This window comes from Ipomoea triloba, chromosome 4 (genome assembly GCF_003576645.1).
Source record: "Ipomoea triloba cultivar NCNSP0323 chromosome 4, ASM357664v1".
NCBI lineage: Eukaryota > Viridiplantae > Streptophyta > Magnoliopsida > Solanales > Convolvulaceae > Ipomoea > Ipomoea triloba.
Genome location: NC_044919.1, coordinates 103,750 through 119,419, shown reverse-complemented (window position 1 = coordinate 119,419; position 15,670 = coordinate 103,750). Strand labels below are relative to the sequence as shown.

Genomic DNA, 15,670 nt, shown 5'->3' with positions numbered 1-15,670 from the left:
CAAAAGGATAAGATTTCATCCTTGTCAACATATGCATCATGTATGTTTATACTGCAATATATATAGGATGAAATGCGACAACCTCCCAAGATTATGTGAATGGATCTATAGATTAGATGAGCTCAAATCAACGATTAAAAATATACGAAAAAAGAAAAATTATGGTGACATTTTTATATTTTTTGCATCAAGTATATTTATGTGATGCACTATGTGTTACTGTGTTAGTATGTGGTGCACTAATTGGTGTGAATCAAGTAAAAACATTTACCAAAGCAGCCATAATTGCTTATTTCACCACTTAATTAATATGGGAGAAAGTGTTCCTGGTAGAAAGTTGATAAACAAAGTGGTCCAGGGAGCTCCTGCAAGCTGCAAGCCGCAGATGGAGCTGCCAGTAAATCTAATCTAAATATATTAAAAAATAAAAATAATGCCACATTCGGAATAATTAGTACTACCTCGGTTCCAAAATGGTTGTCTGATTCGTTTAACGAGGCTTGACTGAAGTAATTTTTAATCCAATTTTTCATATTATTAAGTTTAGTATTAATATATAAAATTTATATATTTAGAAACTACATTAAAAGTACTATTAAATACAAAAAAATTAAATTTAAAAATAATAAAAAATTACTAAAGAAAATAAACATTTGAGCAATGAATAGTAGATATGACAGGTAAAATGGGACAGAGGGAGTATAAAAATAACACAGGATAGTAAATAAAATTACGGAAAATATCCAGTGAATGAAAATCAGAGCGTAAAAAGGGCAGAAAATGCCAAATTTAATTTCTGACTTCTTAAATCTCAGCCCTTCCTTCCTTATCATTCCTTCCACCTCTTTCTCTCCATATCCCTCAACCTTCCCCACTATCTCCCTTCTCTCTCTCTCTCTCCCCGAAACTGCTTCTTCAATCTTCACCTCCATTTCTATCGCTCTGTACCTGCTAGCTCCCGGCCTGCACTCTTCATTATATTACTGTATCTGCTAGCTGTTTATTTATATACAATCAAGCTAAGCTATATATAAGTATTTATATATTGTACTGCTTTGGTGTCACTTTTTCACTTTCTGGATTCTGCATTAAAGAACCTTCTCTATCAGGTCGGTATATAGTATATGCACCTAGCTAATTAAACATTACTTGCCGTGTGCTTTCGTTTTCTTCATGTGTATTATATTTAATTTGTTGCATGCTTTCTGCTCTGCCACAGCTTTGGAATTTAAGTTCAGCTTTAATTTGGTCAGCAATGGCGCCCAAGACCGGTCGTGGCAAGACGAAGGGAGACAAGAAGAAGAAGGAAGAGAAAGGTATGTATCTATATATACTGTACTTCACTTATCTTATTCTTTTCAAATTAAACAATATATATAGTATGAGCTAAGCTAATAATAATTAATTTTTGTAACTATACTACGCCGCGGAGTATTATTTAATTTGATGAATTTCTCAGCAATATATAGTAATATAATTAACTTTACATTTCATTTGCAGTTCTCCCGGTTGTCATGGATGTAACAGTAAACCTACCGGACGAGACGCAAGTTATCTTGAAGGTTTACTTATTCTTAAATATATATACGCTGAGTTATACTATATTGCTTGGATAGATGAGATGACAAGTTGTGGTGTAGAGTTTGTTCAATTCCTGTAAGAACAAACAATATGCCATAACGGCAAGATGTTAGTTGTTGGATAAATGTAATGCTGCTTCCAATTCACAGCTGGGATATTCAATTTTCAAATCGTGTTAGCTAACTTTTATGTGTTTGTAGTTCAACAAACATGATAGAGAGATTTACTTTAAAATTGAGACGTATAGAATAATATTTTATGACTAAAATAAGTTGCGTAAGTAAACTGTAATCTATTATGAATGGACAATGTTGACAAATTTTACAAAAAAACAAAAAAAATTCATTTACACGTAATCTTTTGCTATTAAAATCTTATAATTTTCTTATTTATTTATTTTAGCTATTAATTATATTGTTTTTTCTTTTGCATTTTCTTGAATAGGGGATATCGACGGATAGGATTATTGATGTTCGTCGACTTTTATCGGTGAATACAAGGACTTGTAATTTCACAAAATTTTCGTTAAGTCATGAGGTAATTATTATTATTATTATTTGCTTGAGATAACGTATTTTTTTTGAGACAAAATAACGTATTTGATATATTAAATATTTGTAAACTAAATGGGGATTATCCCTGCCACCGTGGCATCCTATCAACAGGTGAGAGGGCTACGCTTGAAGGATACGGTGGACGTTTCCGCACTGAAGCCCTGTGTCCTCACTCTTGTTGAAGGTAAACGTTACGTTATTCGTAAACGGTAACGTTTACTAAAAGTCTAAAACCCCATTTTGCCCCTATCTGAACCTTTGCAATCTATTCTCAGAGGATTACGATGAAGAGAGCGCCACGGCGCATGTTCGAAGGCTGCTGGACATACTAGCATGCACGACGAGTTTCGGGCCGGCTGCGGCTGTGGCGAGCTCAAAAGGCGGCGATTCGAATAAGAATGTGCGTCCTACGCAGGATGCCAAGAACCCCAAAAAGTCGAGCAAATCGCAGCCGACCAACCACAAGCACTCTTTGCCACCAACTTCCCCGACGTCGCATTCACAGCCGGCGGCAAAAGATGCATCACCGGCGTCGGTGGACGCTGACGGAGAGATGAACAACTCCTGTCCTAAACTTGGTAGCTTCTACGAGTTCTTCTCTCTCTCAAATGTCACGCCCCCTCTTCAGTGTAAAGCTCAGCTCCCGTCTTTCATCGATCTTCATCTTTTCCTCCTTTCTGATCAACTTGCTAACTTATGCTCTCGGAAATGTATTCTGGCAGTTATAAGAAGAGCAACAACGCAACGGAATGAGAACGATTTGCGGGAGGATCACCTTTTCTCTATCGAAGTAAGATACTTGTTCTAAATTTATCACTGTGCAGACGTACTAATACAAATATAATGCCATATTGTGTTCCAGATATTTGCACACATAGTGTTGCTTACGTTAAATGAGCTGATATGGTAGGCACTTGTGATCATTATTTACAGGTTAAGCTTTGCAATGGGAAGCTGGTTCTGGTTGATGCTTGTAGAAAAGGATTCTATAGCATTGGAAAGCTAAGGATTCTTAGCCACAACCTTGTTGATTTGTTGAGACATCTTAGCAGAGCGTTTGACAATGTCAGTTTCCCAGTGCTCCTGCTTTCTTAATGAAAATACTGTGGACCTCTTACTATTTTGTGACTCAAAAATGGAGATTGAGGATGCCTTTGCTAATTTTTTACCCCCCAGCCAATTGTGTACAATTTTTTGGTGAAAGCATGGATTGTATGCATAGTAGTTGATCTTAGATTCTTAGTCTTCCATTGATTGGTAATTTAGATAATCTTTAATGTTTGTACTTATTTGATGTATCAATTGCCAAATAACTTTGCTATACTCATTGGGCATGATGTAAAGTACTCTATCCATTTGGAGCATTTATTATGAGCCAATGCTTGTTGTCATTTAGTGGAACAGATTTGTAGAATGTCTGCTTTAGAACTGATTAAAAATTGAGAATTTGAGTAAACGTCTCATATATTGGATAATGTGATGGAGGTTTGCTTTGAAAGGCTAATCTGTAGTTTGTCCTCCCTGATAATTTTCATACCTCATTCTTATAGTATCTTTTGTTTGATTGGAATTTTATTTTTTATTTTTTAATTTGTTATGATTTCTTTTCATTGGGGGAAAACTGATGTAGCTAATCCTTCTTTTCAGGCTTATGAAGATCTTATGAAAGCATTCCAAGAACGTAACAAGGTTTTCTATCACTCTTCCTATATCCTCGTCACTGACTGAATTATCTGCTAGCCTGCTACATTTTGAATCATTCTGAAATTCTTGCTCATTTATGCAGTTCGGAAATCTTCCCTATGGCTTTAGAGCCAACACTTGGCTCATTCCCCCTGTTGCCGCACAGTTGTCCACTAATTTTCCACCTCTCCCAGTGGAGGATGAAAAATGGGGAGGAGATGGAGGTGGTCTTGGCCGGGATGGAAAAAGCAATTTGTTTCCTTATGCCAATGCATTCTCGTTTATCACATCTATGCCATGTGCAACAGCAGAGGAGAGGCAGATTCGTGATAGGAAAGCCTTTCTTCTTCACAGTTTATTTGTTGATGTTGCCATTTTTCAAGCAATATCAGCTGTGCAGCATGTAATGGAGGAAGACAAATTATCTAATTGTGGTATTGATGGCACTATCATTTACAAGGAGAGTGTTGGTGACTTAAACATTTCTGTCATGAAAGATGCTTCTAATGCCAGCTGCAAAGTAGATACTAAAATTGATGGAACTCAAGCATCAGGATTAGACATGAAACAATTGATTGAACGAAACCTCCTGAAGGGGATTACTGCTGATGAAAATACTGCAGCCCATGTAGGACACAGTGAACAGCAAAGTTCATCCAGAGTCTTATTCTGTTATTTTGTTTCCTACATTTTTTTTTTGGGTTTTAAATGTTAATGAAAACATGTTTTTCTAATGCAGGATGTAGCTACCTTAGGTGTTGTAAATGTAAGGCACTGTGGTTATATTGCAACTGTGAAAGTTCATGGTGAAGAAATTGACAACAAAAGTCCTAAACTGCAAAGTCTTGATCTTCCTGATCAACCTGATGGGGGTGCCAATGCTCTAAATATAAACAGGTGTTACTGACTTTCTTATTAGAAGTTCCATAAATTCTTTCATTTCTGCTGTCCCTTTTTCACCCAAAAAAAAGAAAAAAACTTTTCTTTGTCTTCTGCAGCAATAGGAAATGATACTGACTCAGAAATAGCCTCTATATCTAGTTGACATCCTTTCTTTGATGTATATTCTATATTGCTCACCTTCTAAACCATTACTGCTACTTATACATTTTTTTTTCTTTATTTTTTTGTAGTTTAAGGATGCTTCTTCACTTCAAGACAGCTTCAGAATATAACAAAATAGCATTGCAATCAAAAAGTTCAGGTTGTGAAGACACTACTTCCCAGGCTTTTGTTAAGAGAGTACTGGAAGAGAGTATTACCAAGCTTCAAGAAGAAGAAATAAAAGCCGATGCTTTCATAAGATGGGAACTTGGAGCTTGTTGGATACAACACTTGCAAGATCAGAAGAAATCAGAAAAAGAAAAAAAGCCTCCTGCTGAGAAGATAAAAAATGAAATGAAGGTCGAGGGGCTTGGAACTCCTCTGAAGTCTCTTAAGAACAAAAAGAAAAACTCAGATGGGAACAATATGGAACTCCAGTCTGATAACCCCAAGTCTGCTGCATATGGCATTAGTGAGGAATCGGAAAAAACTGCGATGCCTTCAACAAACTCCCATGATGAAAATCAAATCATACTACAGACTTTGTTGTCTGATGCTGCTTTTAACCGACTAAAAGAGTCAGAGACTGGACTCCACCTTAAGGTAGCAAATGTACATAATCTCATGAAATTCCAATACCTTCAGTTGCATTCTATTTCCTAACCTTTTTCCTTTTCATGATAGTCATTACAGGAACTGATTGATCTATCACAGAAGTACTACGACGAAGTTGCCCTTCCTAAACTGGTAATATATATATCTAGTGTATATTGGTGAACTTTTCTGGAGTTCTAGAACTTACAATTTATATTTGTTAATGCGATACAGGTTGCTGATTTTGGTTCTTTGGAACTATCACCAGTTGATGGTCGGACACTTACTGATTTCATGCATAGCAGAGGTCTGCGGATGCGTTCTCTTGGGAAAGTTGTGAGTCTTCATTGTGGATTTCGTTGTTTATCTTTATTAGCTTTTTTGATTTGTAACTGCCACACACACACACACACACACATGAGATGCCATTTCACCTTGTCACTAATGCCTAGGACTTCTTTGACCATTAGTTTGGACTTTAATTTCCTTATCAGTGCAGTGCATTATGAGCCTCATCTAGTTCATTTCTCCTTGTTATTTCTTTTTGGCAGGTGAAGCTATCAGAAAAGTTGACACATGTGCAATCCCTTTGTATGCATGAGATGATAGTACGTGCTTTTAAGCATATTCTGCAAGCAGTGATTGCCTCAGTTGTTAAGACTGAGGATATGGCTGCCGTAATTGCTGCTGCTCTGAATATGATGCTTGGGGTTCCTGAAAGTGAACAGTCAAATCACTTCCATGATGTTGATTCCCTTGTGTGGAGATGGCTGGAGTTATTTCTAGAAAAACGATATGAATGGGATATTTGCAATCTAAACTTCAAAGATGTGAGGAAATTTGCAATTCTTCGTGGTCTATGTCACAAGGTACTCAAAATTTCTTACATTTGTAGTATTCCATCTTTAAGCTATTGAACTAGTTGAAGGAGCACATCTTACATTCTTACGGCTGTAATGTTCACCATTCTTGTGCCAATGCTCAGTTTAGTCACTAACACATTTATCTGGTTACAATAGATTGAAATATTATATTGTTCAGATTTGCTATTTCAATGGTCAACTATGCTTGAAAAAGATTGCATGTCAAGTATTCTGAATGCAGAATAGAAAATATATTTTGGATTTGATAAATGAAACTTATTAGAAATGATATCAGCTAAGCCCTAAATATGCATGTTGGGATAGGTTTGTCTTTTTGTGAAAACATGGCAGTAAAGCACTGATAAAAAAAAAAAAAAAGAAAAAACAATTTAGCAAATGAAAGGGCAATATTATTCATATTCATAAGATGAAAATGGATTATAAAATACTTGAAATTTGTTTGTATTACAGATTATCCTCTAAAAGGGTTAACATTTAACAGCACTGAAATGTCTGTTTTGACTGTGTTAGGTTGGTATTGAGATTGTTCCAAGAGACTATGATATGAATTCTCCAAATCCTTTCCAGAAAGAAGACATTGTTGGTCTGGTACCAGTACATAAGGTGATTTGCAACTCTAAAATTTAATATAGTTGGAAGAAATACTCTACTGAATATTGATTTTAATATCTGAAGTAGTCTACATTCTGTGGATTATCATCATCGTATGTTTTATAATTTTGTTTGTCTTTTGCAGCAAGCAGCATGCTCTTCCGCAGATGGTCGCCAACTTCTGGAATCATCAAAAACTGCGTTAGACAAGGGGAAACTTGAAGATGCAGTCAGCTATGGGACAAAGGTAATTAATCTTCAGGAATGGAAGAATAAATTTTCTTTCTATGAGGTTTCTCATTCACAGTGAGAATCCAGACTACTTCTGAAATGCTTTGTAATGTGTCTTTATTTCTTAAAAATAGCTTTCATAATGTGACTTGTTTTATGTTTCTTTGTTTTTCTTTGGACTAACATGGATGAAGAGGCAAGGAAATGGATATGAAATAAAAGTTATTAGAGAATCATTGTTTTATGGAAGGCAAATATTTATGGTTTCCTACATGTCAATACTATCTTAGAAGAGTCTTTAAATTTCTTGTTCTTTAGGCACTTGCAAAGCTTGTTGCAGTATGTGGGCCCTATCATCGAATGACAGCAGGTGCTTATAGCCTTCTTGCGGTTGTTTTATATCACACAGGAGATTTTAATCAGGTAGTCTTCCAGCCTTTTTACTAGATACAACCTACTCTGCCTTTGTGCTGCAGTTTCTTTCCTATTTCCAATGTTTATTTGTCATCTCCTACAACAGCATTCAAATGTGTTTTTTACTTGATTTCCATGGCAGGCCACAATCTACCAGCAGAAAGCTCTGGATATCAATGAAAGAGAGCTAGGGCTTGATCATCCAGATACTATGAAAAGTTATGGGGATCTTGCTGTTTTCTATTACAGACTTCAACACACAGAGTTGGCTCTGAAGTAAGCATTTTCTGAAACACATCCAGAATGTGTTCTTCCTTTGCTCAGCATATTTGATTTTTTTTCCCTAACCCTGGTTCTATGTTTTCACTTTTAAGGTATGTGAAGCGAGCACTTTATTTGTTACATCTCACATGTGGCCCATCACATCCAAACACTGCTGCAACCTACATAAACGTGGCTATGATGGAGGAAGGCTTGGGTAATGTACATGTTGCCCTCAGATATCTTCATAAAGCTCTAAAATGCAACCAAAAGTTACTTGGCCCAGATCATATCCAGGTTGCACTTCCGTTATTTATATTTGTCTATATCTTAGTCTTTTTTCAGTTATCATTATGATTATGATTGTCTGATCTGATTTCTTTTGTGCTTGCACTGTTACTAGACAGCTGCTAGTTACCATGCTATTGCAATTGCACTCTCATTGATGGAAGCATATCCTTTGAGCGTTCAACATGAGCAAACAACGTTGCAGATACTTCGGACAAAGCTGGGTCCAGATGATCTTCGAACGCAGGTAACCCCCTCTTATTCAATGGACACTGACACACCATGATACAAAAGTATAATATTTATTCTTTCATTTTCTACAATATTTAATTTAAACCAATGGATGCTAATTTTATATAAATGCTTTAAACAATGAAAGTAATCTTTGACTAACAATTTGTGCACAGAGCATGGTTTTTTAGTCCTTGTTGCTCAACTTGTAGTTGTATTAAAGGTTCATCTACAAGTGATGCTTGTTAGATATATTTTATTTATTTATTTATTTTAAGAAAATTAATACATAGACTTCCATGGAATGATTCTTATATTTGTAACTAAATGCTGTAGGATGCTGCTGCTTGGCTTGAGTACTTTGAGTCAAAGGCTTTTGAGCAGCAAGAAGCTGCCCGAAATGGAACGAGGAAGCCCGATGCATCCATAGCCAGCAAGGGTCATCTGAGGTATGGAGGGTACAAGTAAAAGCCAGTAGATTTCACCATTTTTATGTTTCACTTGTTACTGAGCACTTAACTCTAAAGCCTATTTGATTCATCCTTCTGCTCAGTCTCTATTATTTTGATTTCTATTCTCTTTTTGTTTTGTTGAATAAGAGTCTATGCAGAATGCACATTTTTGTCTCATTATATGAGCTTCACTGTTCAACATAGTAGTTACTTTGATTTCTTTCAATCAATCTGCTATAGCTGACTTCTTTCAACTAAATCTATTGTGTCTCAGTGTGTCAGATTTGCTTGACTACATTAATCCAAGCCCTGATGCCAAAGGAAGAGATGCAAATGGGGTGAAAAGAAAAGGCTTTATTATGAAGGTTGGCTTTTGTGCTTTGTATCTTTTTACTTTATTCTTTGTTCTAATTAATTCTTACAATCACAGGTATGCTAGAGATTTGCTTTTTGCTGCTGAACATTACTGGCATTTCTTACTTTTGGAATTGCCATTTATTAAATCCAATTCACTCCTAACCTCAATTTGTATTTCTTGTGCTTTGTGCTGTTATTTTCAGGTGAAGGGAAAATCTGATCAAAATAATATTAATTCAACAAATTCTGAATTATCTCCAAAAGATTCTCAGAGAGAGGCATCAGATGAAGAGAAGCAAATTTGCAAACCTGATAATGAAAACAAAGAGAATAAGGAATCTGTCATCTTGCCAGTTGTATCTGAGCATGATGCAGACTGTGTAGGTGCTGAGGAAAAACTAGTCCAGTCCAGACTAGCTGAACCGGAGGAGGCTTCAATAGAGAAGCCAATTGCCAATGATGTCTTACCCGAGACACATGTTGAAGGAGAAGATGGATGGCAGCCAGTTCAGAGACCAAGATCGGCTGGTTTGTATGGGCGAAGAGTAAGGCAGCGATGGCAAACAATTGGCAAGGTCATTGGTTATCAGAAAAAAGAAGTGGTGTCTGATGTTGAACAAGCTAGAGTCCAGAATAACTACCAAGGTGGTAAATACTACCTTTTAAAGAAAAGGACGTCATCACCAAGAAGTTATGCAGATTACTATATAACAAAGACCTCATCGCCAAGTGCAAAGTTTGGGAGGAGAATGGTAAAAGCTATGACATATAGAGTTAAATCAGTACCATCTTCTGTCAGAGAAACTGCCACAGAGACCTCAAGAATTGCAGGTGATTCATTAAATCCTTTATCAGAAGAGAAGCAAATTTTGACACTGAAAGAGGTTGGCCAAATATCAAAGAGAAGTTCAATAGTAAGCTTGGGAAAATCTCCATCTTATAAGGAAGTAGCATTGGCCCCACCAGGTACTATTTCTATGTTGCAGACGAGGGTATCAGAAGATGAAATTCAATATAGAAAAGATACTGAAGAGGTTGGAGAAGAAAACAATCAAATAGAAGAAATTTCTGACACTATGCAGAAGGATGCTGAAAATTTGGAGTGCAGCATTCGGCATCTTGATCTGCTTTCTGAAGACCAAATAAAATGTGAAGCAGAGGCTGTTAAGAAAGAAGAAATTCACACAAGTGATGTGATGATTATTAATGATTCAGATTGTATAACAGTGAGTCAAATGGGGCAGGAATGCGTTCAAACTGATAATACGCTTTCGTCGGATGATTCTCCCAATGGGGATCTTTGTGAGAGGGAAGAAATAAACACATTTGAAGCCAGGAGTGATTCAAAATCGCCTTTACAAGAAGTAGAATGTCCAAGGGTGAAATCCTCATCTTATTCAAATGATAGCCGGGAGTTGTCCAATAAAAAGTTATCTGCATCAGCAGAACCCTTTAGCCCATCATCTGCTGTTGCACGCATAGCACCCTTGCCTATGAGCATTAATCACCCTTCTGGTCCTGGAGCCCTACCGACCGTTGGTCCTTGGCCAATGAACATGACTCTTCATCCAGGACCAGGCACTGTTTTGCCCAATCCAATGTGCTCTTCTCCTCATCATCCATACCCTTCTCCTCCAGCAACTCCAAACATGATGCCTCCATTGCCATTTATGTACCCTCCTTACTCCCAGCCTCAGTCACTACCACGGAGTACATTTCCAGTAAACACTAGCCCATTCCATCAAAACCATTATCCTTGGCAATGCAATATTAATGCTGGTCCATCAGATTACAGTCCTAGCACAGTATGGCCAGTAGGCCGCCCAGTGGAATTTTCTTTGTCACCAGGGGTGGTTGAGCCAATAACTGACACAAATTTGTCCATGAAGGAGGAACAATATGATAATCCTGAAAGCTTGAATATAGCACCAAACTTACCAGTGGATCTCAATACTTTGGATGACACAAAGAAAGAAGTTCATCTTCTAGCATCAGAAGTTGTGGAGAACTTGAATGATGTAACTGACGTTCAATCAGGTGATGATGGAATGAAGGGCAAATTAAATTCGAACCATGCTACTTTGCCCGAAAGCTTACCAAACAACAGTGATGATTCAAAGGAAGATGGTGGAAGTTGTGATCGTTATGTACCAAGACATCCTTGGAAGACTGATAATGAGAAAACCTTTAACATTTTGATTAGAGGACGGAGGAACAGGAAACAAACTCTGAGGATGCCTATAAGTTTGCTAAAGAGACCATACACCTCTCAGTCATTTAAAGTTGTTTATAGCAGAGTTATCAGAGAGACAGAAGTTCCCAGGTCCACAGGACTTCCTTCCAATAAAGATTGTGCCAGTAATTGCACATAAAATATAGTTCTGGAGCTTTTAACCAATAACTATTGCATAATGACCAATATGAAGTTGAAGCACACTTGTCCGAATTCCCAAGGAAATAAAGATAAAAGAATTGAATTGTCAGGTTTTGGGATTTATGTTGCTGGATTTCGGACTACGTCACTTGAACTTAATGGTGCAGGTTAGATATATTCACCAACTTACTATATTTGAACTTTCTGTGATTGAAGTCTTCTTGTTATTATGATTTATGAATGACTTTGCTTCTGAGAATAATTAGTATGCATGCATGCTTTAACATGCTGAGTTTCATTATATTCTTTGTGTATTTGTACTTTTTGATGGGAGTTGTAGGCTTGTACAGTCTTTCTTTCCTATTACATATTCACATTGCCAATGCAATCATCTATCCTTTTTGTCCCCTCCTTTCCTCCCACCCCTTCTCTTGGGTGGGTATGCAGTTTAAATGGCTGTTTGACTTATATGCTGCAGGTTTCTTCTTAGAGACGTGGGTTTTGGCATTTAAGGATCGGAGTCTTTACTGGTCTGGTGATACCTACATGCAGTCTCCAATTTGGTTAGGAAGTCTTTATGTTTTGTTTTCACAGTGCTTAATATGAATACTTAAAGGCTAAAGTTACTCCCCTTTCATCTAGGATTAGCTTATTCATAGCAAGTTCTATTTTTGATAGGGAAGACAGTTCATTATTTGGTTGAGTTGTATACGGCTACATCAATTATTCTTTTGAACTTAATTGACGAGAAATAGACTTTTTTGATCTTACATCGTATTTATTTTGCAAAATTCACAGTAGTTGGTGTTGGTCTTTATTTGATTTATTATATTGTTTATTTAAGTAGTGTAGTGATAAGGCGTGAGTAGTGTATAATCAATCAAGCTCTGAAGTTTTCCATGCAATATAGTATTTACCAAAAGATGAAAAGAGAAGAGTCAAGATTTGTGCTCCAAATCATACAAAGAAAGCCAGCCAGCCAGCCACACTTGAAAGAATATAATTCCTATTACACAACATTTCTCTACTGCAAAACTAGGAGGGAGCAGACAATACAAAACTTGAAAATTTACATCACTTTGGATGGGTTCAAAAAGCAGTGAATTGAAGTTGGGACGATGCGAGCTTTTATATGTTGTTGATGGGTAAAATGTATATATATATATATATGGGGGGCATTGCACATGCGGGCAGCAGGTTGGTTGTGGTTAGTGATCCATAGAATTCATTGGGAAGTCTGGACGGTGGTGGGGTGGATTGTTTAGCTTCTTGTTCTTCATCCTTAACAATGTTTCGAGGATAATACATGCGAGTAGTGTTGATCCAAGAAGAAACCCGTATCCTATCTGCCATTCATCCCCTGCTTCTGCGTAGTGTATTCCCAACACAATGTTCAAAGCTCCAAAGAAAAGTGCAATCCTTCCAACCCAAGAATGATACAAATTCCAGTACTTGCGATGTTTGCTGTCTTCGTGGGGACGTAGGAAAAATGCTAACACCTGATCGATCGATAGGATGATACAAAAATTAAAGGCATATATATATGCAGCAAATGAAATGAAATGAGATGAGATGAAATTAAACCTGGAGAATACTGAGGAGAAGAAGAAAAATGCCAATGCCCCTATGTGCTGGAACGTGGGCATGCATTCTTGTGTACAGTCGAAGGCCCATAACCACACCAGCAAGTCCTAATATGAATCCAATGAACTGAGCAGAAACATGAAGGTAAAACCACAATGCATTATCTCCTCCTCGTTGCCTGAGGTATCTTGCAAAAATTGCCCCGCTAGGGGAGAACAAACCCCATCCCATGATTCCTAAAACACCATGTGTCTTCTTTGTTTTCATGATACCACTAGGTGAAACAGATACTGAATACGAAGCTCCTGCATGCAATTAAGACCCAACAAACAAATTAAGCACACTAGCTACTATACATACATCTATATATTCATCTCATACTAGCTATAAACCATACCTGTGGAGAAGTCAAAGTTGATGGTGGTCTTGTCATCATGGTTTGTAAGGCGGAGATGATGGGGATATCTATGTGCAAATGCTAGGATGATTGGTTGAGCTCTGAGGCGCATTGGGAATTTCAATTGGAATGCCAGGTAAATAGTGGCGCCTTGTAGCACAACCAGGGGAGGAGTGGTGGTCAATGGCAGTTCACCTTTGTCATGTTTTACCTGTGAAGGCTTGAATCCCTCCAATAAGTACTGCCTCATTCTGGCTTTACCTTCTGGTGTTATCCATCCAACCATGGAGCTAGAGTTGATCATCTTTCCATTTCTTGAAAACCCAATTCCTACCCACCCACTGGTGTATAGAGTCGATGCCACTATTGTCACCACGTTGTCTTTTGTCTGCGAATACTACACACACACAAACATATAAATCAAATTCATTTCACTCATTTGCATTATATATATATATATATATGCATATACTTCACTCCAGATAATGCTATGCTGCAATTTAATTTATATATACTACTGTACTTACTCTTAGCAGGAAATTAGAATTCCAAAGAGGCTGACAAATCATGTTTTCCATAGCCCCATAGGGAGGAGGAAGAAACGACGCAAGACTGATGCTGCATAGTGCTTTTTTATCTTGGGCAACTTCTGTGTTCTGAGCTTCAACATTATTATTTGATCTCCCAGAAACGATGATGATCAAGATCACAACAAGTAATTCTTGGAGTCTGCTTGAAATTGGAGCCATTATCCTATCCTGCAGCTAAGACCACCGCTCAGCTCAGCTCGCTAATGCTTGATGAATAATATTTTGCAACTGTATATATGTTATAGATCAATAATAACAATAATGCTGCGTGCAGGCCGGAAAGCTAGAAAAGAAAACAAAAGAGTTGGTGTGGGTCATCAGGTTTGGTAGCGAGGGGGTTGTGATTAATTAGGAAGTGTTTTCTTGGGTTTGAAGGTTGGTGTATGGTGCCGATCTGATCTGAAAGGTGGCGGGTGATCATCATCATCATTCGCTTCGAATCGATCTTTCAACCAACACCAAAATTCAATAAAGTAAAATAAAAGTCTTTCAAATGGACTATGTTTTACATCGTATTGTTGACCTGATCAAAACATAATCTTTTATCAAATTTTGTATTTATAGTTATGGGTTAAATAAATTAAAGACGCATCAAATGATAATTACAGACATGATAGCTACATACACATAAATTGTTAATGGCTGGTAAATACAAAATATGTTAATTGTATGTGTTTGCAGAATTGCAGTTAACATATTCTCTACCTGCCGTTATCAATTTATGTGTTTGTAGTTATTATGTTATGTGTCTCTAATTTGTTTATATGTATTTATTGCACGTACAAAATATGCTAACCGTACCAGAAACACATAATTTTTAAATGTATTGACTAACACATTAAAAAGTTTAATTATCTTCGATGATTAAGATTTCATAGGTATGTAATTGATATAAAAGGTAAAGGAATTTTGTTTAATACATTTTTGTACTCACTACAACTGGTGGAGTTAGGAGAAATTAGGAGAATCATATCAAGAACAAATAGATGGAACATGCTAACCTATATTAGGTACAAGTACTATTCTTAATTAAAATATATTATCTTTGGATATATTATAAATGGACTCAGAGCAAATTAACCTCGTAGGTCGAACCTGATCAACCTCGAAGCCTCAGGGCCTCGACCCTAGTGGACGAGGCTGAGCCCAATACCAGCCCTTGGCCGAACCCTAAGCTATGGTTGGCTACCGATGTCAAGTCGGCGGGTGCTCGGCCTCGACTGGTGAGGTGTGGTGCGCCGTCAAAATTATTTATAAACTGTCGCTCATTTCTCGCAGAGTAGTTAGGAGCAAGTTGTGTATAAATTATTGCTAATTGTCCTATTAGGACATCATTCACTACTCAAGTCACAATACAGACTTTGTCTCTGTGACCAACAATATTCTTGTCTTTACGTTCATTATCTTTAATTTATTTGTAGGTATTCATTTACTAATTTAGTTAGGAGCATAATTAATTATAATTCCTAGGGAAAAGTGTTAAATTGGCCCCCTAAGTCAAACGGATAGTGCAATTGAGTCCCCTAAATAAAAACCCCTTAAACCGGCAAAAATATTCAA

At 37.0% G+C, this 15,670-nt stretch overlaps 2 protein-coding genes across 3 annotated transcripts; one reads left to right on the top strand and one right to left on the bottom strand.

Annotated features, from left to right (window-relative positions):
* Positions 1-831: 831 nt before the first annotated feature.
* On the top strand, positions 832-12,314 carry LOC116016347 (protein TSS). Of its 2 annotated transcripts, none has more exons than XM_031256569.1 (25): positions 832-1,109; positions 1,254-1,316; positions 1,501-1,562; positions 2,026-2,118; positions 2,247-2,319; positions 2,411-2,764; positions 2,858-2,925; positions 3,069-3,200; positions 3,783-3,824; positions 3,922-4,446; positions 4,558-4,715; positions 4,952-5,465; positions 5,547-5,609; positions 5,691-5,792; positions 6,008-6,325; positions 6,851-6,943; positions 7,077-7,178; positions 7,481-7,585; positions 7,719-7,852; positions 7,951-8,134; positions 8,241-8,372; positions 8,693-8,805; positions 9,083-9,173; positions 9,369-11,706; positions 12,018-12,314. In XM_031256569.1, the coding sequence occupies exons 2-24, from the start codon at positions 1,256-1,258 to the stop codon at positions 11,535-11,537; spliced, it is 5,688 nt and encodes a 1,895-aa protein (XP_031112429.1). In that variant the 5' UTR covers positions 832-1,109; positions 1,254-1,255; the 3' UTR covers positions 11,538-11,706; positions 12,018-12,314. The 2 variants fall into 2 exon arrangements, with proteins under 2 accessions (XP_031112429.1, XP_031112428.1); XM_031256568.1 differs by having other exon boundaries at positions 1,220-1,316.
* A 118-nt stretch (positions 12,315-12,432) lies between these two features.
* On the bottom strand, positions 12,433-14,559 carry LOC116016348 (cytochrome b561 and DOMON domain-containing protein At3g61750). The gene is made up of 4 exons (XM_031256570.1): positions 14,048-14,559; positions 13,521-13,917; positions 13,124-13,428; positions 12,433-13,038 (listed from the first exon to the last, which is right to left on the bottom strand). Exons 1-4 carry the CDS (start codon positions 14,267-14,269, stop codon positions 12,748-12,750), a joined length of 1,215 nt encoding a protein of 404 aa, XP_031112430.1. The 5' UTR covers positions 14,270-14,559; the 3' UTR covers positions 12,433-12,747.
* Between the last annotated feature and the right edge of the window lie 1,111 nt (positions 14,560-15,670).